This window comes from Suricata suricatta, chromosome 5 (genome assembly GCF_006229205.1).
Source record: "Suricata suricatta isolate VVHF042 chromosome 5, meerkat_22Aug2017_6uvM2_HiC, whole genome shotgun sequence".
NCBI lineage: Eukaryota > Metazoa > Chordata > Mammalia > Carnivora > Herpestidae > Suricata > Suricata suricatta.
In genome coordinates this window covers 118,770,479-118,793,760 of record NC_043704.1, presented here as the reverse complement: position 1 = coordinate 118,793,760, position 23,282 = coordinate 118,770,479, and the positions used below count along the sequence as shown (strand labels likewise).

At 35.9% G+C, this 23,282-nt stretch overlaps 1 protein-coding gene and 1 pseudogene across 3 annotated transcripts in view; both read right to left on the bottom strand.

Annotated features, from left to right (window-relative positions):
* The window catches only part of XRN1 (5'-3' exoribonuclease 1), a 109,494-nt gene that overhangs the window by 83,819 nt on the left and 2,393 nt on the right, over positions 1 to 23,282 (bottom strand). For 2 of the 3 annotated variants that reach the window (XM_029940121.1, XM_029940122.1), the window contains exons 2-12: positions 15,890 to 16,122; positions 10,186 to 10,283; positions 8,901 to 9,010; positions 8,700 to 8,810; positions 6,907 to 6,989; positions 4,416 to 4,503; positions 4,163 to 4,331; positions 3,554 to 3,621; positions 3,106 to 3,243; positions 906 to 972; positions 588 to 693 (exon numbers count right to left, since the gene is read on the bottom strand). In XM_029940121.1, coding sequence (XP_029795981.1) covers positions 588 to 693; positions 906 to 972; positions 3,106 to 3,243; positions 3,554 to 3,621; positions 4,163 to 4,331; positions 4,416 to 4,503; positions 6,907 to 6,989; positions 8,700 to 8,810; positions 8,901 to 9,010; positions 10,186 to 10,283; positions 15,890 to 16,122 — 1,271 coding nt within the window. Of the gene's footprint in view, positions 1 to 587; positions 694 to 905; positions 973 to 3,105; positions 3,244 to 3,553; positions 3,622 to 4,162; positions 4,332 to 4,415; positions 4,504 to 6,906; positions 6,990 to 7,195; positions 7,260 to 8,699; positions 8,811 to 8,900; positions 9,011 to 10,185; positions 10,284 to 15,889; positions 16,123 to 23,282 lie in introns of those variants that run through there. The other variant, XM_029940123.1, reaches the window with a different exon arrangement.
* LOC115293132 lies at positions 13,280 to 13,483 on the bottom strand (annotated as a pseudogene).

Below are 23,282 nucleotides of genomic sequence, written 5' to 3'. Positions count from 1 at the left end.
TCTAAAGAACAAATGAATCCACTTAAAAAAAAAGAGAAGTCCCTCAATTCCTTAATTTCTTCTATTGTAAAATAGTAATAATTTACTTATCATAAAGAATTGTGAGAATTAAATAAGTCCATATTTTAAAAATGCTTAGAATAGCACCTGGGACTTGGTAAGCACTTTGTGAGATTTTGTTAATTAAATAAAACACAAACATATGTAGTTCATATTGTGCGCTGCAGTTTAAAAGTGTGAAAGCCACCATTCTAGAGGTCAAGTTCTTAAGGAACTTTTGGATTAGGTAGTAGCCTGGGACCAAGTGAGTGAGCCTTAGAGGTAAGTGTGATGTGCGTTTGGAAAATGAAAAGCAAAAACAAAACTAACCATTTTCTACTTGGTAATTTTTATCACAGGAATATAACACATCCCAATAATATCACCTCCAAACCCATGGTAGTTGAAACATAGGCACTACAATAATTTACATAACCAAAAAATTCTCCTCTCCCACTACATTAACTATCAAAATTGTGCTTTTTTCTGAAGAAATGCAAAATCTGACTTTTTTCTATTTTAAAGTAAAAACATTGGCAAAAACGTACTCAGATACTACATCAACTCCCATCTTCGTCATGTAGTATGTTCTTTTATATTGTCTAAACTCAGTTTCAAATAGGTCATCATCTTCAGTCTCATCTTCTAAATTATCTGGAAAAAAGGCCAGAAAGATAGTGGCTGACAATTACGAATATTCTATTTTTCCACCTAATGCTTTGATAAATACATATCAAAGGAGATGCTTATATATACCACAGAAATCTGTTCTATCCAATATTACTGAATTAGTACTTACTAAGGAAAGATATAATAACCATTCTGTCAAAAAAATAACATATATTGAATACAGAAGCTGTGCTCACCCTTAGAAGTTACCACTTCTCCATTTTTGTCTAAAGCAGCCCAACATATGGAGGAGTTTTCCTGGCCCTACAAAAATTATAAATCAATATAAAATTAATGGCAAGATATATTTCAAAGTAAAACATTTAACAGGGAGATTTAAAAAATACTAAAAAGAACTGAATGACTCTTTAATGATACACTGGAAAAGTTCACTTAAAAAATAATCCTTGGGATGCCTAGGTGGCTCAGTTGGCTAAGTGTCCAACTCTTGATTTCAGCTCAGGTCATGATCTCTCACCTTTGTGAGATCAAGCCATGCTTTGGGCTCTGTGCTGGACGTGGAGCCTGATTATGATTCTCTCTCTCCCTCTGCCCCTCACCCGCTGGTGCATATTTACATGTGCAGGTGCTCTCTCTCAAAATAAATAAATAAAAATCCTCAAATACTGTGTAATGTTTTTTTGTTTTATATCACTTGTTCTTTAAATCTTTATTATGTAGAACTTATCATTCAGGCCTCTCGAAAATATGTAATAGATAATTCTCATCTATTGTGTTAACATAATCTATTCACTTATAATTGATTCTAATGATTACATATAGTACATATTTTCTGTATCCCTGGATTCTGTCATTCTTTTTTTCTTTTAATGTTTATTTATTTATTTATTGACAGAGCACAAGCCGGGTAGGAGCAAAGAGGGAGACAGAATCTGAAGCAGGCTTTGAGCTATCAGCATGGAGCCCAATGTGAAACTGTAACTCACAAACCGTGAGATCATGACCTGAGCCAAAGTCAGACGCTTAACCAACTGAGCCACTCAGGTGCCCTCTGGATTCGTCATTTTTATGACTCTCTTAACTATTCTCTATTCTCCACTTCCAAATTTTTTTCTCATGCAACTCATTTGCTTTTCTATCGTTCTCTCATCTCATCACATCCTGCCCATCTGTTTTTCCTCCATTATGATCTCAACTTCTCTTTCCTTTATTTTCTGACAGCCTATCTACTGCCAGTGACTCGAATTAGCGCTCCCTTAGCCCCATTCCCTTTTGTTTATCCAAACTAGGGACTCTGCTAACTTCCTGGGCTTGGGTTTTTCTTCAAGGTCCTCTCATTTTGCCAGTGTCTTTAATGTTAACTACATATGCCTGAAGACTTGGGAAGCTTAAGGGAGAAGCCGAAACGGGTAGAGCTAGAGATTAATCAAGTGTAATATTTTGAGTACAGGTTCCCAAAAAGTTGTTGAGCCTGTTTTCTTAAGAGAAATAGTAGAATGCAAACTAACTGTTCCTAAGTTCCAATAAGAAAAGCCCACCAATTAGGACTACACTAGAGAAAATCAGGGTAATTGCTCTTTCTGGAGCAAGAGTTACTAAACTTTTACCTAAATAGAACCAGTACAGAAAAGAGACGGCAGGAGACTCCTCAATTTTATCAGAACCCAAAAACTTCTGAAGTTCAGAAAACTTCAGAAGAGGTTTATTTTCCATGCTAATACATATAAGGCCTTCTTTAGAGTTTATTAGTGATGTTTTTAGGGTATTAGCATATACTAAATGATTTAATTATTCATTTATTGAGCACCTAACATATATTAGATATTGTGTTATAATTTCTCCTAATCTAGTCTATGGTTATATTTTATATATAAATTATTTCTATAGAAAAACCATTGATCTCAATATTAAATGTTACATAAATACCTACATTTTACAAAAGATAACTAATTTTCTAGGCACTTATATTTAGAAGTTTCACTACACTTACTAATAGAATGGATGAGCAAAGAAAACAGAATGTTCTTCCTCAAGGGTAAAAATAAGAAGTTGACTTTTAGGGGCGCCTGGGTGGCTCAGTTGGTTAAGAGTCTGACTTTGGCTCTGGTCATGATATCACAGTTCGTGGGTTCGAGCCCTGTGTCGGGCTCTGTGTCTCAGATTCTGTGTCTCCCCCTCTCTCTGCCCCTCCCCTGCTCATGCTCCCTCTCTCTCTAAGAAATAAAATAAACATTTAAAAAAAAGTTGAGTTTTAAAGATCAGATTTAAATGATAGGATTTAATAGAGAAGAAACCAGTTTTTTAAATCTTCCAGAGAAGAAAATAAGAAATGAAATGAGGCAACTCCAAACATAAGAAGAAAAGTGAGAAGCATGGAATTTCAGTTTTACTTTTAACAGCTAAAAACATGAGAGGACACCTAAAAAGCATAGATACCTTTGATTTTTTCTTTTCCTTGTAGTTCTTGGCTTCTTCTGCTGCGACACCTGCTGCTTCATTGAGATACTTGTTACCAACTTTGCTTTCAAACCACTTTAGGTCCACAAAAACTTCACTGAAGTGTTCCCGATCAAACTGTACAAAAATATTTAAATTCATTTAAAAATAACTAAAGTATGTCTGAAAGAATACAAATGAAACTTTTAACAGTTGCTACTTATGGGGCACAGGAAATCAAAGAATGTTACTTTTTTATGCACATAGGGAAGTCATCTACTATAAATTAAAATCAAAAAGCAAATAAAAATAAAAATAATTTAGGTGAAATTATACAAAATGATCAATTGGAGTAGAAGTACCAAAACTTTTTCTTTAAGTATTATGTAATTGGTTTCTGACCATTTATAGCTACCCTGGGACAGGAAAACAATATCTTGTTACTTACGTCTGATAGTTTCACAAGGTATTTCTCAAATCGAGGTAAGTTGAGATACCCATTTTCATTAATATAACCTAAAAGGGACAAAAACTAAATTTGTACTAAAAGCTGAGATTAAACAATTCTACAAAATTCTTTTTACAAAATGTTGAATGTTGACATTCTACTAATTAAGAAAAACACTCAAGTGTTGGGCAATATAACTAGTGCTAGTTTCTATGAGCTTCGTGTTAATATAAAATATGTAAGAATTAAAGCAAAATAAATTTCAGGTTCATATAATAATAATCCTACATTTCCAACATTTGGTAAATTAAATATGTTCTAGAATCTATCCAGATTAGTCATTTGATATGTTAGTTGAGAAGAACTAATGCCCTGCTATTAGTTAGATATTAATAATTGAGGCTGCTTAACTCTTGTCATTTTCTTTGCTTGTGAACCACTAAAAATTACAACCTCAGAGCTTACTTAGTGCCTCAGACCATAAGAAATCCCAATTTTTTTTCCTACTTTAGCTGTGCATGCGATAATCTAATAAACTGAGTGACATTTTTAGGGTTAGCTGAGTGATAAATTAAAGTAGCCTCAAAAAAAAGATTACACTTTTCTTACCACCAAGTTCTGGCAGGATGGTAATATACGTTCCATAAAGTAGAGGCAGTGCATCATGATTAATATGTAAATGAGGTAGATGAGGGATAAAATCATTGCCAACAAGAAATCCCATCAAAATCCAATCATCTATTATCCTTTCAATATCATATTTAAATGTGATCTTGTCCTATAGCAAAATGGAGAAAAGTCAACTTGTATGGAAATTCCTGCTTACACATTTTCTTTGTACCACAGCTATATTAATACTTACTTTCAATACTGAAAACTCATAGTCAATATACTCTCTCATTAAAGATAAGTGTAGGAGGTGAAATGTGGTTTCTTCTGGTGCGCATACCCTGTAATTAGATGATCAACACAGAGTTAGTTATGGCTTTAAGGTTCAAGTTTAAAAATGCAGTAAAGCTTAAAATAAAGAAGATAATTAATTCTTATAATCCAGGCATGTAATTTATATGAAAGCTACAGGGTAGCTAAAGCTAAAAGATAAAAGTATATTTATAATAGCTATAACATAAAGCCTAAAATAATTCATCTGCATGATGCTTTCTGTGGAAAGATTCTCAGAATTAAGAAAGCCTAAATAACAGAATACTGATTTAAGAAACCAGTAGGATCTGGCCCAGTTAAGGCTGGCCATGAGCAGAAAGCATAGATATAAGTGAGTATACATACTTTTCTGCCTACTGTAGTACAGACTAAGGCTTCAATGATGAGACTCCATCACGTCTTTCTTCTTATCTTTCCCGGGCTTGGAACAGGGGCCTATATTCCTAGCTATTGGCCAGTACTTCAGGCTTAACCAGAAGAATATAAACTGACAGTAGCCTTTAAAAAATTTTTTAATGTTTATTTTTTTTTGAGAAAGAAAAAGACAAGAGTGCGAGCAGAGGAGGGATAGAGAGGGAGACACAGAAGCCGAAGGAGGCTCCAGACTCTGAGCTGTCAGCACAGAGACTGACATGGGGCTTGAACCCACAAACTGGGAGATCATGACCCAAGCTGAAGTCTGATGTTTAACCAACTGAGCCAACCAGGCGTCCCTATACTGACAATAGTGTTTTAAAAGGATTATGTATCATGACCAAGTGGCTCAATGTAAGAAAATAAATTGATGTAATAGATCACATTAATAAACCAAAGAAAAAACACCATACAATTAACTAGCAAAGAAAATATTTGTCAAATTCAATACTCTTCCATGATAAAAGTACTTAGCCAAGTAAGAATAGAAGGGAACTTCCTAAACATGAAAAAATGAATTATGAAAACCACACATCTAATATCATACTGAATGGTAGAAGACTGAAAGCTTTCCTCCTAAGATCAGAAAAAGACAAAGATGCCCTTTTTCACTATAGCTCTTCAACACTATACAGGAAGTCTTAGCCAGGCAATTAGGCAGGCAAAGAAATAAGAGGCAATACAAACTGAAAAAGAAGTAAAACTATCTCTATTTACAGATGCCATGATTCCATATACAGAAAATCCCACAGAATCCACAAAAATTGTAGGATACAAGATCAATACATAAAAATCAGCTGTGTTTCTACATACCAGCAACAAACAATTCAAAAAAGAAATTAAGAAACAGTTCTATTTAGAATACCACTGAGAAGAGTAAAAAACTTAGGAATAAACTTGACCAAGGAGGCAAAAAACAAACAAACAAACAAACAAAAACCAGAGGCAAAAAAATGAATTCATAGATATAGAAGACAGATGGTTCTCAAAGGTGGAGGAGTGAGGGCTGGGCAAAATCAGTGAACATGGATAAAAAGTGAAAACTTTCCAATTATAAGATAAATAAATCCTGGAGATGTAATGTACAGAATGGTAACTATATAAAAAAAATTTTTTTTAATAAAAGGAAAAACAAATTAAAAAAAAACAGCAAAAGACTTAACACACTAACACCACAAAATGCTGCCAAAAGAAATTAAAGAAGACACAATAATTGGAAAACACTCTGTACTGATGAACTGGAAGACTTACTATCAAACTGTAAATAGTACCCCAAAGGCTGTACAGACTCAATGCCATCCCAATTACACTTTTCACACAAAGAAAAATCCCAATGACGTTTTTTACACAAACAAAAATATCTATCCTAAAATTATTAATCTCATGAGATCCCAGTCAAAATAATCCTGAAAAAGGTGAACAAAGCTGGAGATTTCACCCTTTCTGATTTCAAAACTTACTACAAAACTTCAGTAGTCAAAATATCGTGGTAATGGCATAAAAAAAAACAGAGATCAACTGAATAGAATACAGAGCCCAGGAAGAAACCCTTGTATATTTGGTCAAGTGATTTTCGACCACGGTGCCAAGACCACTCAATGGGGAAAAGACAGTCTTTTCAACAAATGATTTTGGAAAATCCTGATATCCACATGCAGAAGAATGAAGTCGACCCTTACCTTATATGAAATATCATAATTAACAACATGGATCAAAGCCCTAAATATAAGGGCTACAACTACAAAACTCTTAAAATGGGGAAACACTTTATGACATTAGACTTGGCAATTTCTTGGATATTATACTAAAACTACAAGCAACAAAGGAAAAAACAGAATGGACATTGTCACAATTAAAAATTTTGTGCATCGAATGACACTATCAGCAGAATAAAAATGAATGGGAGAAAATCTTTACAAATCATTTATCTGTTAAATGGTCACTATTCTTAACTTAATTGCTCTTCTTTCTTCTAACATATATGCAGTATGATTTACCTTTGCGTCTTTTTGCCACCAAACCGAACCTCTTCTCTTAAAAGAGAGAAATGTGCCTCATGACTTGTTAATCCAAGCATAATCTGTTGAAAAATGATTAAAAAATGTTTCTATTCTCTCATTTTTTATAGTATCAGGTTCATAAAAGCAATTAAATAAAAAACATTTCTATGTATAAAAAAGACGCTTATTTAATACAATAGCACATTATATAAATATCAAAATTTGATCCACTCATAAGTTACGAATGGGGGAAAATGAATGTACTTTTCTAAGAAAAAATGTTTACCTTAGACTGACATCACCGTTGTAACTGCCACTCTTCCCACGACCCCCCACAATCCCCAAAACCTTCTTTAGGTTTTCACACCTTTCCATCTGCCATGGGGGAAATGGGTAAGAAATTAGAGGCTGTAGTTTTTTCATGATAGAGAAATGTAAGACTCTTCTGGAGGCCAGAATACCTCTACTATGTTAAAAAAAAAAAAACGAACAAACAAACTAGAAAAGATTATTTTCATTTAATTTTCTCATATAGTATTCCTTTCTTTCCTTTCCTTTTCTATTTTAGAGAAAGAATGTGCATATAATGTGGGTAGGGACAGAGTTAGGGAGAGTGAGAATCTTAAGCAGACTCTGTGCAAGCACTGAGCCACTGTGGGTTCAATCTCACAACAATGAGATCACGACCTGAGTCAAAATCAAGATGGAAGGCTGAACCCAATAAGTCACCCAGGTGTCCCTCTCATATAGTATTCTAATGTCCAAAGTAAGTCATTCAAATAGTCTAGTGAGACATATCAACCAATTGTAACATATATTGTTTATTTCAATTCTGATTCATACAAAATGAGGTTAAACAATTCTGAAGCAATCAGGAAAATGTGAATCCTATATGGTTATTTGTATATTAAACAGTGATTGTTAACTTTTGTCTTATGTAAGATAAGGGCATTATGATTATTTATTTTAAACAACCCTTCTCCTTTAGAGAAAAATTAAATGATATAATGCCTGGGATACACTTCAAGAGTCAAGGGAAGTAAGAGAAAGGAGATAGATGGCTAGGGATAAAAAAAGGAAAATTATTTAATATTTAAGGTAGAATATTTATTTTAGGTTGAAAATTATTTAAGGTGGATAAAGGGTATAGGAAGTTTCATTATATTATCTTCTCTACTTTATGTTTGAAATTTTCCATAATAAAAAGTTTAAACAAAAAAAGTACTGTAAAGTTATTTCAGATCAGGTATTTTGTTTTTGTTTTTTTAGATCAGGTATTATTAAGTTATGCATCAAGCCTGAGGTTAAAAAGCCCCCTTTATCCTGATCATGGCAGAGGACTCACAGCACTATGATCAGCCAAATGTGAACACTAACTATAGTGACCTGCTGATCATAAATTATGGCAAAAGAGGGTTATTTTCATTTTATTTATGTATTTTGAGAGAGAGCATGCATACGAGTGGGGGAGAGGTAGAGAGAGGTAGAGAGAGAGCATCCTAAGCAGGTCTGCACTGTCAGTGTGGGGCCTGCTGTGAGACTTGAACTCTTGAACTGTGGAATCATGACCTAACCCAAAACCAGGAGTTGGACACTTAATTGACTGAGCTATCCAGGTGCCCCAAGAGAGTTCATTTTCTATTTGTTTTGAACTTTGCTAATGGCAGAAGTAGCAATCATTATTATGTCTCCAATATTTGTTTCTATAGCCAAAAAGCTTCTTATAGAAGTCTCTTAGATATTTAACTACAATAGCATAAGGTTATAATAAAAGTAAATGTTATACCTACCAAGTCAGCATCTAAACCATAAAGACAATGTCTGGTGTTTGGATCATGATCAGGCTTTGCTTTCTCAGATCTGATAAATTCCATGATTTTATGTTCTCCTTCTCCGGGAGTCTAAATATATGGTAAAAAAAAAATGTGGTAATATGCTATGCATTAGAATATTAAATTTTAAAATATCTTTAAATAAGAAAAGATAATAACCTCATGGCCTGAGAAGTAGATGGTAACTCCTTGCCACGACTTATCTGTAGAAATTTTCATATTTACAAAATACTTCAGGTGTTCATGTAACATGGCCATGAATTCAGTCCCTATAAATAAAAAGTTTAAAAAAGTTTAATATGAAAAAAATAAAAATAAAATGTTTAACCTGAGAGAGATATAAAAAAGAGTGAGTTCCCAGAAACAACATGAAATTAGATCTGAGTATCCAGGATCTACCTAGGTATTCCTCCAAAGGAAAAGCCCTCATGCTTATCTTTAAAAGCAAGTAATTTTATCCCTTTTGCCCTAGAAAATATTACAACTGATTCTCATTTCACTGCTCACCCTAAAATGAAGTTAATTTCATGTAGGTAAGTCAAGAAATGTTACTACTGCCTCTTCTTCACACAAGGGCAGAGTTTCAACTCTCTAGTGAGCCTCAATCTTCTCCTTCCTCTGCTGGCTTCTGAATGTGTTTTTAAGGCCTGTAGCATTAATCAGATTGCTATCAACAACAACTACAACTATTATTATTATTACTGTTTACCTGGAAAATTATTATTCTGGAAACTGAATTTACAGTGATTATGTTTCAGGAAAAGTCCAAAGGGTCAACAGTCAAAGGCAACACAGTCTTAAACCACATCAGGATAAAACTGGTTAAATCAAGTAACGTATAAGAACACTTAAATGGAAGACAAAATTACCATAGTTAGTAGTCATGAGAAAATCAGATTTTAAGATTTTTTCAAAGTAAAAGAATACAATGTGTTAGACAAAGCTCTAATAAGTACAGAGTATGTTGTTGCATATAAAGGTAAATTAAACTTAGAATATTGATAAATTCATTTATTCTTAAAGCCACAGAATTTCTAACTGCCTTTAAGAAATACGATAGATAGTAAGTGCTCTGGACTAGGAAAGTGGGTTACTTATCCTGAACATAACAAGACAGCTCCATGAATGTGACTCAACCTCACTGGGTCAGTTTTCTTACAAACAAATGGTGGGAGTAGGATGGATCTTGCAAGATCCTTCTAGGTTTGGAAGGAGTGTTCATCTGGAAGAGTCCTGTCCAAAGTTGCTTTTTATCAACATTTGTAAATCCCTACCATGACTCTTCAGAGAAGCACTTAATATCAAGGGGATCAAGATATCTCACGAGGAGATACAACTGGGAAAATTGCAAATGGAATCTAAAGGACAAAATAGAGACTAGAAAAAAAACACATCTGAAAAAAAACATTTAAATCTCTTAGAATTTTTCTCTCAGTGAATTTACCTGGTGTTATACAGTTGGAATCAAATCTGGCCTCTGTAGGAAGAGTTTCTCCTTTTTCTAATGCCTTCTTTATTTTGTCTTCTGCCTCTTTTGCTGACCTTAAATGTTAAAGGAAAAAATAACTTAAGGTTTTTGGGGAAAAGTACAGATCTTTACATAAAGAAAGCTGTTATTTAGCACTTTTGTAACTAAAATATTAATTAACCAATTTGAGGTTCAAAACATAACACAAGTTTTGAAATGAGTATAATTGATAAAGATGAGCCTCAGAATTTTTTGTTTTTATTTACTTAAAGAATTGAGGGGGTGCCTGGATGGCTCAGTTGGTTAAGCATCCGACTTCAGTCCAGGTCATGATCCCACACTGTGAGTTTGAGTCTTGCGTCAGATTCTGTGCTGACAGCTCAGAGCCTGGAGCCTGCTTCAGATTCTGTGTCTCCCTCTCTCTCTGCTCCTCCCCTGCTTGCACTCTGTCTCCCAAAAATAAATAAGCATTAAAAGAAAATGAGTTTTTTCAGATAACTATAGAAGGAGAACATTACAACAGTATAAAATTGACACAGAAAATTACAAATACTTATAAAGTAATTATTAAAAATCTTTAAAAAATGTTTATTCATGAAAGAGAGAGCAAGTGAGCATGAGCGGGAGAGGAGCAGAATGAGAGAGGGACACAGAATCTGGAGGCACCAGGTTCTGAGCTGTCAGCACAGAGCCCTATGTGGGGCTCGAAATCACAAGCCATGAGATCATGACCTGAGTCAAAGTCGGACGCTTAAGCAACTGCGCCATTCTGGTGCCCCAGAGTAATTCTCTTTATTTATTTTTTTTTTCCTTGTTTTTTATTTCTTTTTGAGAGACAGAGAGAGACAGCATGAGCAGGGAAGGGTCAGAGAGAGAGGGAGACACAGAATCCAAAGACAGTCTCCAGGCTCTGAACTGTCAGCACAGAGCCCGATACGGGGCTCAAACTCACGAACCGTGAGATCATGACCTAAGCTGAAGCTGGATGCTTAACTGACTGAGCCTCCCAGGTGCCCCCAAAGTAATTCTTTTGAAACTGACCCAGAACAATACAAATACTTATAAAATAATTCTTTTCTTAACATAACTCATAAATATACAAATAAACTCAAAAGTAGAGCATTAAGCATACATTACATATACATTCTACATTGAATAATAGTATCAATGTAGGTATGATATTAAAGAAGTACATTATTAAAATGATCTCTATAAATATTACATAAAAATAATTATAAAATTGTAATTGCAATTGGGTACAATTTGGGTTTCCTCATCGAAAAACATTTAAAACCAAAGTCTAATAACATTAATGACATCATGACTTGCCAAAATTGTCTCATTTTTGAGGCAACAGGATTTACTAGAAAGAAACATGGGCTTTGGAGTCAGAGGAACCTAGGTTTGAAAATAGCATCCCAATTCCTGTCCTGCTTTTCCTGTAACCTGTGGCACACTGTATACCATGTGGCACTTATGTTAGGAAGCTCTGCTTTATGTACTTGCTACCACCACTATCTACTGTGCCCTGCAGAACTGTCTTTCTGTGATAAACAAACTCTTCTTCATATGTAACTTCTCTCTCTTACTAACCCCCTCAAGATAACAAACGCTCTGAAGATATCAATGTATTTGTAATTTCTCCAACAGAAGCCATTCTTTGCTCTTTTCTCTCCTTCTTCCTTTGATTGAACAAATAATTATTCAATGTTACTATGTGACAAGTTTTGGGGATATAACAGCAAGGATACCTATTTTCACAGAGTGTATACTCTAGCTGGGAGACAGAAAACTTAACAGCCATAATGTTTAATGTGGCTGCATTACAGAGAATGAGTGAGACAGGGACAAGGAAAGACTATTGAAGCAACCTCCTAGGTGGAAGATTATGGTAGCCTAGGCTGAGATAGTAGCAGTCAAGATGAAAACAAGTAAACATATGAAAAATTTAAGAGACCGGATAAACAGGAGTTAGGTATGGAGAATGAGGATGCTCTTGGGACGTTCTGGTTGACCAGTTATTTGCATGGTGTTATCATTCATTCACTGAAACAGGAAAGAGAAGGAAGGCAGTTTTGAAGGAAGGCAGAGTTAAGTTCTGAACATGTTAAGCCTGAAATGTATCTGTGGTATCTAAAAGGATGTATTTACAAAACACTTGAATATATAGGAGTTCTAGAGAGAGATATCCACCAGGAAGATAAATTAGGAGTTATCAGTATAGACACGGTAATTAAAACCATTGGATAGGATCACTCAGGACCAAGGACAGAACCTTAAGAAAAATCAGTATTTACGAACAAGGCAGAGGAAGCGAAGATAACAGGGAGACCAAGAAGGTGCAGTCAGAGAGTGTGGTTACATAAAGGTCAAGGAAAGGAAGTTGAAGAAAGAAAGAATGGTTAACATTGTTAAAAACTGTAGATAAATTAAGTAATATATAGAGATACTTCTTTAGGTTTAGCTAAACAGAGTCTATTCGTAATCTTGTAAGGGAGTTTTAGTGGTAAGAATGAAAGCCAGACAGCACTAGATTTTAAAATGAGTAAGAGATGCAGAAAGATTATATGTAATTAAAGATTATGAATGGAGAAAATACTGAGAAACTGAGAAAAAGCTGACTGGAGGATTTCAGGGAAACATGGAGCACTCAATGTTGGCAAAATATTTAGTAAATGCTTTCGATGGCTATGGTGGATTGGCCCTCAACATCCATTTCATTCTCTTAGTTTGTCTTCTGATACTGGGAGAGGTTAGAAAGCTAAAAAATTAAATTCTCGGGCTTCCTTGCAGCTAGGTGAGTGGATATAACAAACTGTCAGTCAGACTCCTCTATAAAAGATTTAGAAGGGTGGAAGTGTTGTGTGGTGAAGTCTGTATGATTGTTGAGTCACTGGGTTTATGGGATATGTGTATTTTATCAACAGTAGAAGAGTTCTCAATATTCAGTAGTTCTGTAGGTGCTGAGAAGCAAGGTGCAGGGTAGATCTACCAGGTACACTGGGGCTCTGGAGCTAAAAGATACAATGGTAGTTTCTTGATTGCTGAATTACAACTAAAGTGACGTAGTTTGGGAGCCAGTAGTTCAGGTAGTACCTTCTTAATTCCTGGATCACAGATAAAGGAATAAATTCCTGGAACCACCTGTTCTGGTGGGGGCCTCTGAACTCCTCACCTTCCTGAATTTTGTAGTAATAGAGCCACTGGTGAGTCCGTTCTAAACTGATAAGAACAGATACTACACTTGATCTTAGCCAAAAGGCCGAGAAGCGATGGTGAGTCAGTTCTATAGTGCTGTTCTGAAGTCACTCTTGAAGGCTCACCTAAATTCCCATCCTTTTGGCTCTAACAATGATTTTTATAAGCACTTAATTCTTTGTATTATACCCCTTCTGCTTTAAATAGCTAGCTTTCTATTTCTGCAGCTGAACAATGACGGATAACAGTGGACTTATACAGTCCTTTCTCAACACTAGATTTTCTAGTCCAGTAGCTCCCCCAAACTAGTTTAACAAATACCAGGGGAATCTGGTAAAAATAGTTTCCAGGGCCTAATTTTTAGAGATTCAAATTAAGTAAACCTAGGGTGATACTTGAGACTCTAAATTTACTAAGAGATGGTCCTTGTCTTTAAAGATTTCACAGATGAGGCACCTGGGTGGTTCAGCTGGTCTAACTCTTGGTTTTGGCTCAGGTTGTGATCTCATAGTTGTATGGGTTCAAGTCCTGTGTTGGGCTTTGCGCTGACAGCAGAGCCTGCTTGGGATTCTCTGCCTCTCCGTCTCTCTCAAAATAAGTAAATCAACTTAAAAAAAGATTTCACAGGGGGTGCCTTGGTGGCTCATTCAGTTAAGTGTCTAGACTCTAGATTTTGGCTTGGGTCGGGATCTCATGGTTTGTGCTGTCAGCATGAAGCCTGTTTGAGATTCTCTCTTCCTTTCTCTCTGCCCCTCCCTCACCCCACATACACTATGCTCCCCCCCCAAAATAAATAAATAAACATTAAAAAAAAGGATTTCACAGTAGTTCCAGTATCTTCAATACTCTTTTGATATTTAAATCAGTATTTTTTTCTATCCTTTTCTCATTCTCATTGCTAGCCTTCTCTAAGGTATACTCTCACCTTCCTTGATGATTTCCATAGTTGATTTACAGGTACCCCTTCTACTCCTTTACCTGCTGTTGTGATGAAAGAATTCATTATGCTAACAACCTGTCAAACACACTGGACTCAAGGTTTCTTTCCATCAATTCTAACAACCCTTTTTATTTATCCTACTCCTAAGTAAGGACACAAATGATCTCACTGTTTTTAAAAACTATTCCACATGCCCAGGATTTTGACTTTATGTACCTCTTCTCATTTTTACTTTTCCTACTATCCAACTCACACAACTGGGGATGATAATACCCCAAATGCCCTAACTCAGCTCTCCTCTCCTACTCCATCAGTCATCTTCTAGTCTCACTTGCCTTTCTATCCAACTTGGACCAACACTCAATCAGAGTCAGCATCTAGCGCACGGTCTGGGCATTTAACAAATGTTTGTTGAATTAAATTGTTAATGATGTTTCCATTAGAACAATCTCTCATTTCACCCTGTAGTTCCCTAATTCAGGGCAGACTACAAGCAGAGCCTTCTGTACTACAGTTGACCCTTGAACAATACAGTTTGAATTATGTAGGTCCACTTGTACACAGATTTTTTTAATGTTTATCTTTGAGAAAGAGAGAGAGAGAGAGCACATGAGCGAGGCAGAGAGGGGAGGAAAGAGTGAGACAGAGGATTTGAGGCAGGCTTCATGCTAACAGCAGAAAGTCTGATGTGGGGCTTGAATTCACGAACTGTTAGATCATGACCTGAGCCGAAGTCAATTACCTAACCGACTGAGCCACCCAGGAGTTCCCATTGATTTTTTTCCATAAATACAGTACCAGACTATAAATCTATTTTCTCTTCCTTATGATTTTAATAACATTTTCTTTTCTCTAAGCTTACTTTATTGTAAGAATATGGTATTATAATACATATACAAAATACGTATTTATTGTTTGTTATTGCTAAGGCTTTCAGTCAACAGTAGACTATCAGTAGTTAAATTCTGGAGGAGTCAAGTGATATGCACATTTCTGACTTTGCGGGGATTGGTGTCCCTTTACCACTGCATTGTTCAAGGGTCAATTGTACCATTATTATTAAGGAGAAGTTTAAAAATTTGTAACAGGGGCACCTGGGTGGCTCAGTCTGTTAAGCGTCCGGCTTCGGCTCAGTTCATGATCTCACAGTTCGTGGGTTTGAGCCCCACGTTAGGCTCTGTGCTGACAGCTCGGAGCCTGGAACCTGCTTCAGATTCTGTGTCTCCCTCTCTCTCTGACCCTCCCCTGCTTGCACTGTCTCTCTCTGTCTCTCAAAAATAAATTAAAAAAAATTTTTTTTTAATTTGTGACAGAGAACAACAGTAACTTTACATAGCCCAATATAGTTTTGAGAATGACACTTCAATTACAAATTTGTTTGCTTGACTGATAAAATGTGACATAATCAGTTATTTCCATTTTGGGGGGAATTTAGGCAGAAAAGAAACATGAATGGAAGATACGTTGCATTAAGTCAATTATCTTTTAAAAATACATTTTATTAATCTAAATAGTATTCTCAAATAACCACAAATGTTTTACCTAAAACGCCTCCCACGCTGCTGGTTCATCTTTGCTCGAGGAGCCACACCATCAACAGCCATAAAGAACACTTTTCTAGGTTTAATGATGCGAAACAACACCTCCAAGTAGTGAAAAATATCAGTAAAGATTTTATCATCTGAAATTCTGAAGTGAACATCATCATCATTAGGATGGGAACATTGATGTATGATTCCATTCATGTCCAGGTACAAGTTGTCAAATTCAGGAATCTAAAAAGCAAAGAAAAATGATGGAAATCACTACTATAATCAACTATGGGTATCTAAGCAACTGGAAAAAGCACCTGATAAAAAGCATGATAATGGGGCATTCTTACTATATAAAAACTAAGAAAATAATCACAGTTGAATAAAGAAAGAAAAAAATAAATAGGAGAAATTGGTAAGATAGAGACATATTATACAGCTATATAATATACCAAAATCTTGATCAAATTTACTGTTAGGAAATGATCTATCTATTTAAAATAAGACAACATGGGAAAATAACACATGGTATTTGGTACTCTAACTACTAGTTTCCCATCAACTTTTCAAAGCCTCAATTTCCTCTTTAAATGGGTAACATATGCCCATTTAAAAGGCCTTTTGTACCTGGTCATTAAAAGGTTTTATAAATTATTTAAAGGCCTTATTGAAACCAAATATATATATATCAGAGTCACTGATTTGATTACATTATTTTAAAAAGCTTAGATTATGCCAAAAAATACAGGAAACTTTGAAAACTTAATTTCTTTTTGATATGTGGATTAAAATTTTTCTAAACTCTAGCTAATAGGTGTCTACTTTTTATAAAAAGACTTTCATGGCTCTGGCTCTCATTTATTTTTCCTTTATTTAAATGTTTATAAGCAAGTAAGGGGAAGGCTACTGAAACATATACACACTAATAAGGAAATGAAATGGGCACAACTTAATAGTTAGAATATTTAATGTAATTAAAGAATTTCAGAGTAGTCTGCCTGCCTTACATACTAATTATAGTAGTTTATGTACTAGACACATTAAAAAATTATAAATGCCCTTGTTGAGTAACAGGCCGAAATGAAATGACAATTGTGACCATGAGGTTTAAAAATTTTTTTTATGTTTGTTTACTTTTGAGAGCGAGCGAGCGAGCGAGCGACAGACAGAGCAATGAGCAGGGCAGAAGTAGAGACGGACAGAGAGACACACAGAATCTGGAGCAGGCTCCAGGCTCTGAGCTGTCAGCACAGAGCCAGATGCAGGGCTCGAACCCATGAACTGCATGATCATGACCTGAGTCAAAGTTGGATGCTTAACTGACTGAGCCACCCAGTTGCCCCATGATCATGAGGTTTTAAAAGTACACTCAAGATTTGCTGTTTGCTTCAAGAAATCTGAAAACCTTGATCAAAATCTCAAGGTGACTTTTTGAGGGGGTGGGGGTACTTTACAAAGTGATTCTACTTTCCCTAGGAGAATAAACATGCAAAGAAGAATATTTACAAGTAATGAAGGAGGGGTGCCTGGGTGCCTCAGTTGGTTAAGTGTCTGACTTCGGCTCAGGTCATGATCTCACGGTTCGAGGGTTCGAGCCCCATGTCAGGCTCTGTGCTAACAGCTCGGGGCCTGAAGCCTCCTTCAGATTCTGTGTCTCCCTCTCTCTGCCCCTCCCTTGCTCACACTCATCTGTCTGTCTCTCTCTCAAAAATAAACACACATTAAAAAGTAATGAAGGAAATCTGCTTTATATATTAAGAATTATTTAAAGGTTTGATTGAACCAAATAGTTGAGAAGTAATCTGTCCAAGTGTATACAGAAATGTAGTATATAAGAAGGAATTTTAAACCAGTTAAAGAAAGGGTTGGGGCACCTAATTAACCATTTGGAAATAAAACACAACTGTATTTCATCTTTGGACAGAATAAATCCCAGAAGGATTAAAAATTTTAATGAGAGAAATATAAGTAAAAAATTATGTACAAATATTTTGGTAATTTTAGGGTGGGGAAAGTCAGAAATCATAAACCAAATGGTGAAGTTGGCAATCTAAAAATGTATTTTTACCTCTATAGGGTAAAAAAAAAATGCCATTAACAAGATCAATTGAAAATGACAAAATGCAGGGAAATGCTTATAAATCAGGATAAAGTCCACATTCCCAATATACAAAATATCCTCAAATGTAAGAAAAAGAACAAATTTTAAAAGCACTGAAAATGTGCAGCAATTCAAAAAAGACAAGACACTAAAGTCTGATAAACATATGCAAAGATGTTCAACATATCAAAATTTCAAATTAAAATAACATATTTTTCTGGGGTGTCTGGGTGTCTCAGTTGGTTGAGTATGAGATTTCAGCTCAGGTCATGATCTCATAGTTTGTGGGTCCAGCCCTGCATTGGGCTCTGTGCTGACAGCTCAGAGCCTGAAGCCTGCTTCAGATTCTGTGTCTGTCTCTTTCTGCTCCTCCCCTGCTCTTTTTCTCTCTCAAAAATAAATAAATATTAAAAGATACAGGGCGCCTGGGTGGCTCAGTCGGTTAAGCCTCCGACTTCGGCTCAGGTCAGATCTCACATTCGTGGGTTCGAGCACGCATCAGGCTCTGTGCTGACAGCTAGCTCAGAGCCTGGAGCCCGTCTTCCGGTTCTGTGTCTCCTCCTCTCTCTGACCCTCCCCCTCTCATGCTCGGTCTCACTCTGCATCAAAAATAAAATAAAACATTAAAAAAATATATATATATATATCATTTTTCTGATTGTGTTAGCAAAGATTAGAAAGAATGATGTTACCCCGTTATTGGCAAGATTTTGGGGAAATGGATATTTCATAAGTTATTAAAAGTAATACCTGGCATTTATTAGGCACTTATTATTAGGTGCCAAACATTAGGCCAAATACTTATATTCATTGTCTCACTAAATTATGATAAAAGAGAAATATATAGATTCCCCATTTTACAGAAGAGGAAAAATCACAGAGCTAGAAAAGAGAGGGAGGAATGGCATTTACATCCAGTAGTCTAGATGGGAATATAAATTGGTTTAACTAATATGAAAGTATGCATCAAAATTTGAAGTATATACATCTTTGACCCAGGATTTCTACTATTGGAAATTTATTGAGAAATAAAAAAAATATGCACAAAGATGTAAGCATAAGAATATTAATGGCAGTACTTTTATTGGAAAAGATAAAAAATGAAATTAAAACGCCTAATAACAGAAAATTCAAGATGGTCCAACATCATCATGATGGTTCATCATCATGGACTACCATACTGCAATTACAAATTATGATATAGATTCATATTTGACATTTAATGTGTATAATACAGATGATCAAATGACAAAAGCAGGCTCTAAAACAGCCGGTACATTATCATCCCATTTATAGAAAATATTTATCTACATGTGTATCTGCATATAAAGGTTAGGAGTATACAGAAACAAGATGTTACTGATAGTTAAGCCTGGGTGATGGAATTTCAGGGTGTTTTTAATTTAAAAAAATGTTTTATGTCTTTATTTTATTTTGAAAGACAGAGACAGAGAGTGAGCGGGGGTCGGGCAGAGAGAAAGGGAGACACAGAATCTGATGCAGGCTCCAGGCTCTGAGCTGTCAGCACAGAGCCTGATGCGGGGCTCAAACCCATGGACTGTGAGATCATGACCTGAGCCGAAGTTGGACAGCTCGATGTGGGGCTCTATCCCATGAACCCAGGACTATGACCCCAGCTGAAATCAAGAGTCAGATGCTCAACTGACTGAGCCACCAAGGTGTCCTTCAATTGTTTTTTATTTTCCTTTGGATGATATAACAGCTTTTACATCTTTCTGTATCCTATTAATCCTTACACAATGAGCACAACCTTTATAACCTGCAAAAAAACCCTGTAATTGTCCTTTTAGAAAAGAAATTTTAAAAATTCTCGTAGGTTTCAGATTAGTAAGAAAAATACATAATGATTGAGTAATCATTGGTTAATTCAGTGAAGAAAATGAGAACATGCAATACAATCTTGCTCCTTCACAAATACATAATAGTGGAGGGGGCGGGCGGCGGGAGCCAAACCAAGAAACAGACTCTTAACTACAGAGAACAAACGGAGGTTTACCAGAGGGGAGGTGGGAGTGGATGGATGAAAAAGGTGATGGGGATTAAGGAGTGCACTTGTGATGAGCACCAGGTATGGAAGTAATAAGCCACTAAATTATACACCTGAAACTAATACTACTTGGTATGTTAACAGGAATTTAAATAAAACTTGGAGGGTGGGGAGACAAAATACTGAGTTAAGTCTGTAAATTAGAAGTTTTAAGGTTTTCTTATACTTTCACATGTCCTCAACCTTGTATCTAATTAGTCAATGAAGTTTTGTTTTTTAAATTTAACTTCTGAAATGTTCCTATCACCTGACCCTCTTACCCATTCCTGTTGTCTTGGTCAATCTCATCATTTTCTCCATCCCCTGACTGCCTGCCTTAGTTCAAGCCCTCAGTTTTCCAACTGGACTGTTTGTTTTTTCTCTCATCACAGCTTGGTCATTTTTCCAAAACACAATCTCATCATGCTGCTTCCTTACTTAAATCCACATGATATGATAAACCTTTAATGCCAGAAAAGGTTCTGTATGCTTTGGCTGTTCTCTCTCCCACCAATTCCATATTCTTTCCTGTTTCCACATATATTCTACAGCTAATTACATACAGTACATTACTTAGAAAGCCTTAAATGTGCTGGGCTGTTGCAAACCCCTATGACGTTACAGAGGCTGCTTCTATTCCCTGAAACACTTTTTTTTCCTTTTGCTCTCTTTCTTCTGCTGCTCTTGTAGATTTTGTCTCAACTTTCAAGATCCAGCTCTTTAAAAACATTTTTTTTAAACATTTATTTATGTTTGAGAGACAGAGCATGAGCAGGGGAGGGGTAGAGACAGAGAGAATCCAGAATCCGAAGCAGGCTCTAGGGTCTGAGCTGTCAGCACAGAGCCCGACCAGGGGCTCAAATCCATGGACTGTGAAAGCATGACCTGACAAGAAGTTGGATGCTAAACTGTAGTTAAGCAATTGAGCTCAAGTATCTTTGTCTGGAAGCTTTCCCTTACTAACCCAAGAGGAAATGATGATTCTTTCTCTATGTCATATCTTATTTTTGTGTTCCCAATGCATACAAGAATGCCAGGCACAGACATTTACATGCTCTATACATTCTTGTTGAATGCTTAATGTAATGTCCTGCTGGCAGGAAAGGACAGACATTACACTTAACATTTGGTCATGTTTAGAACTCTTGGCAAACTGCCTGACACACAGTAGCAAATAAAAATATTTAATAATAAAAAAATGAAGCTCTACCTTTATTGAATGTGACAGCACATGTATAACACTTTTTAAAAAATTTATTTTAGAGAGAGACTGAAAGAAAGTGTGAGTTAGAGAGAGGGGCAGAGGAAGAGAGAGAGAATCTTAAGCAGGTTCTATGTTTGGCTCAGAGCCCGACACAGGGCTTGATCCTATGACCCTGGCATTAGTGACCTGAGCAGAACTGAATGTGCCACCCAGGCGCCCCAACACTCACTCTGAATATGCATTACACTGCTTTAAACTGTGGTTAAGTATCTAATTTTCTCAAAACAGTAGTTTCTTTTTGTTAGTATAACTTTGTATCCTATTTAGTCCTGCTGCAAAATGCCTTTTTCATAAAGACAAGATATATTTGACTGGCTGTTCAAGAGTTGTTAGCAATTCTTTTTTCTCAGTTCTTTAATCCTATTTATCTTAAACAATCCCAAGATTTTGTTGCTTCATTTTTAATATTCATGTTTTAAAATGCACTAAATATACTATGTATATTTTAATATGCAATGTTTTTATATACTATGTATTCTTTATATGCTAAGGTTAATAAATTCATTCACTCAACAGATTTACTTAAGATCTGTTCTGTACCACAAAAGTAGAGATGAAGTTGTAATGATATAGATGAAGTTGTGTGATGATATATGATGAAAACTTAACCCTTAAAAAACAAAGGTCAGACAACCAAGATTATAAACTCTTGGAACATATGCAGTTCTCTTTGTGTTTACAATTCAGTACAGTGCTATTATAATAGCTAAGACCTGTTAAGCATTTGCCATGTACCAGACAGATTTAAATGCTTTACAGTTAACCCCTGAACAACATGGATTTGATTTGCATGGGTCCACTTATATGTGGATTTTTTCCAATAAATATAGTACAGTACTGTAAATTTTCCTTACGATTTTCTTAACATTTTCTTTTCTCTAGCTTACTTTAAGAATACAGTATATAATATATTTAACATACAAAACACGTGTTAATTGACTGTTTATGTTATCAATAAGACTTCTAGTCAATCCAAGTTATATTTGGATTTTCGATCATGTGCGGGTTTGGAGGGGGGTGGTGCTCTCAGTCTCCCCATTTTCAAGAGTCAACTGTATGTGCATTTACTTATGTAATCGTAACAATCCTAGCCTTGTTATCTCTATTCTGTAGTTGAGAAAACTGAGTCACAAGGCTGAGTCACTCACCCATGGCCAGTTAAGTGTTGGAGCTAAATTTTAAACCAAACTGAATTGCACTAGAGCAGTATTTCTTAATCTTTCTTTCATTATTGTTCCTCTTCCAGGTAGTTCTTTTTTTCCCTAATCACTACCCTGTGTATGGGTAGCCATACTGTGTATCTGTTCATGTACTATGGCACTTTAATATGTATACCTCCACTATTAACAATTTTGGCCCCCTTGGAGTACCTAGGTGGCTCAGTCGGCTTCGGCTCAGGTCATGATCTCACGGTTCGTGGGTTTGAGCCCTGCGTTGGGCTCTGTGCTGACACCTAGCTCAGAGCCTGGAGCCTGTCTTTGGATTCTGTGTCTCCCTCTCTCTCTGCCCTTCCCCTGCTCATGCTGTGTCTCTCTCTCAAAAATAAATAAAAAATTAAAAAGAAAACAATTTTGGCCCCCTTGTTCCCGTTCATAATGCATACTCTAGGGCCTTCAATTTTTGAAATTGTGGCAAAATATACATAACATAAAATTTGCCATCTTAACCATTTTTTTAAGTTTATTTTGAGACTGAACGTAAGTGGGGGAGGGGCAGAGAGCAAGACAGGAAAAGAGAGAGGGAGAGAGACTCCCAAGCAGGCTCTGCACTGTCAGTACAGAGACCAAAGTGGAGCTTGAACTCAGGAACCATGAGATCATGACCTGAGCCAAAATCAAGGGCTGGACATCTACATGATTGAGCCACCCAGGCGTTCCAGCAATCTTAACCAAAATTTTTAAGTGCACAGTTCAGTAGTGTTAGTGCATGAACACGGTTATGCTCCAGCCTGCAATTTTAAAGCCAATCTTCTCTATGCAATTTGCTACAAA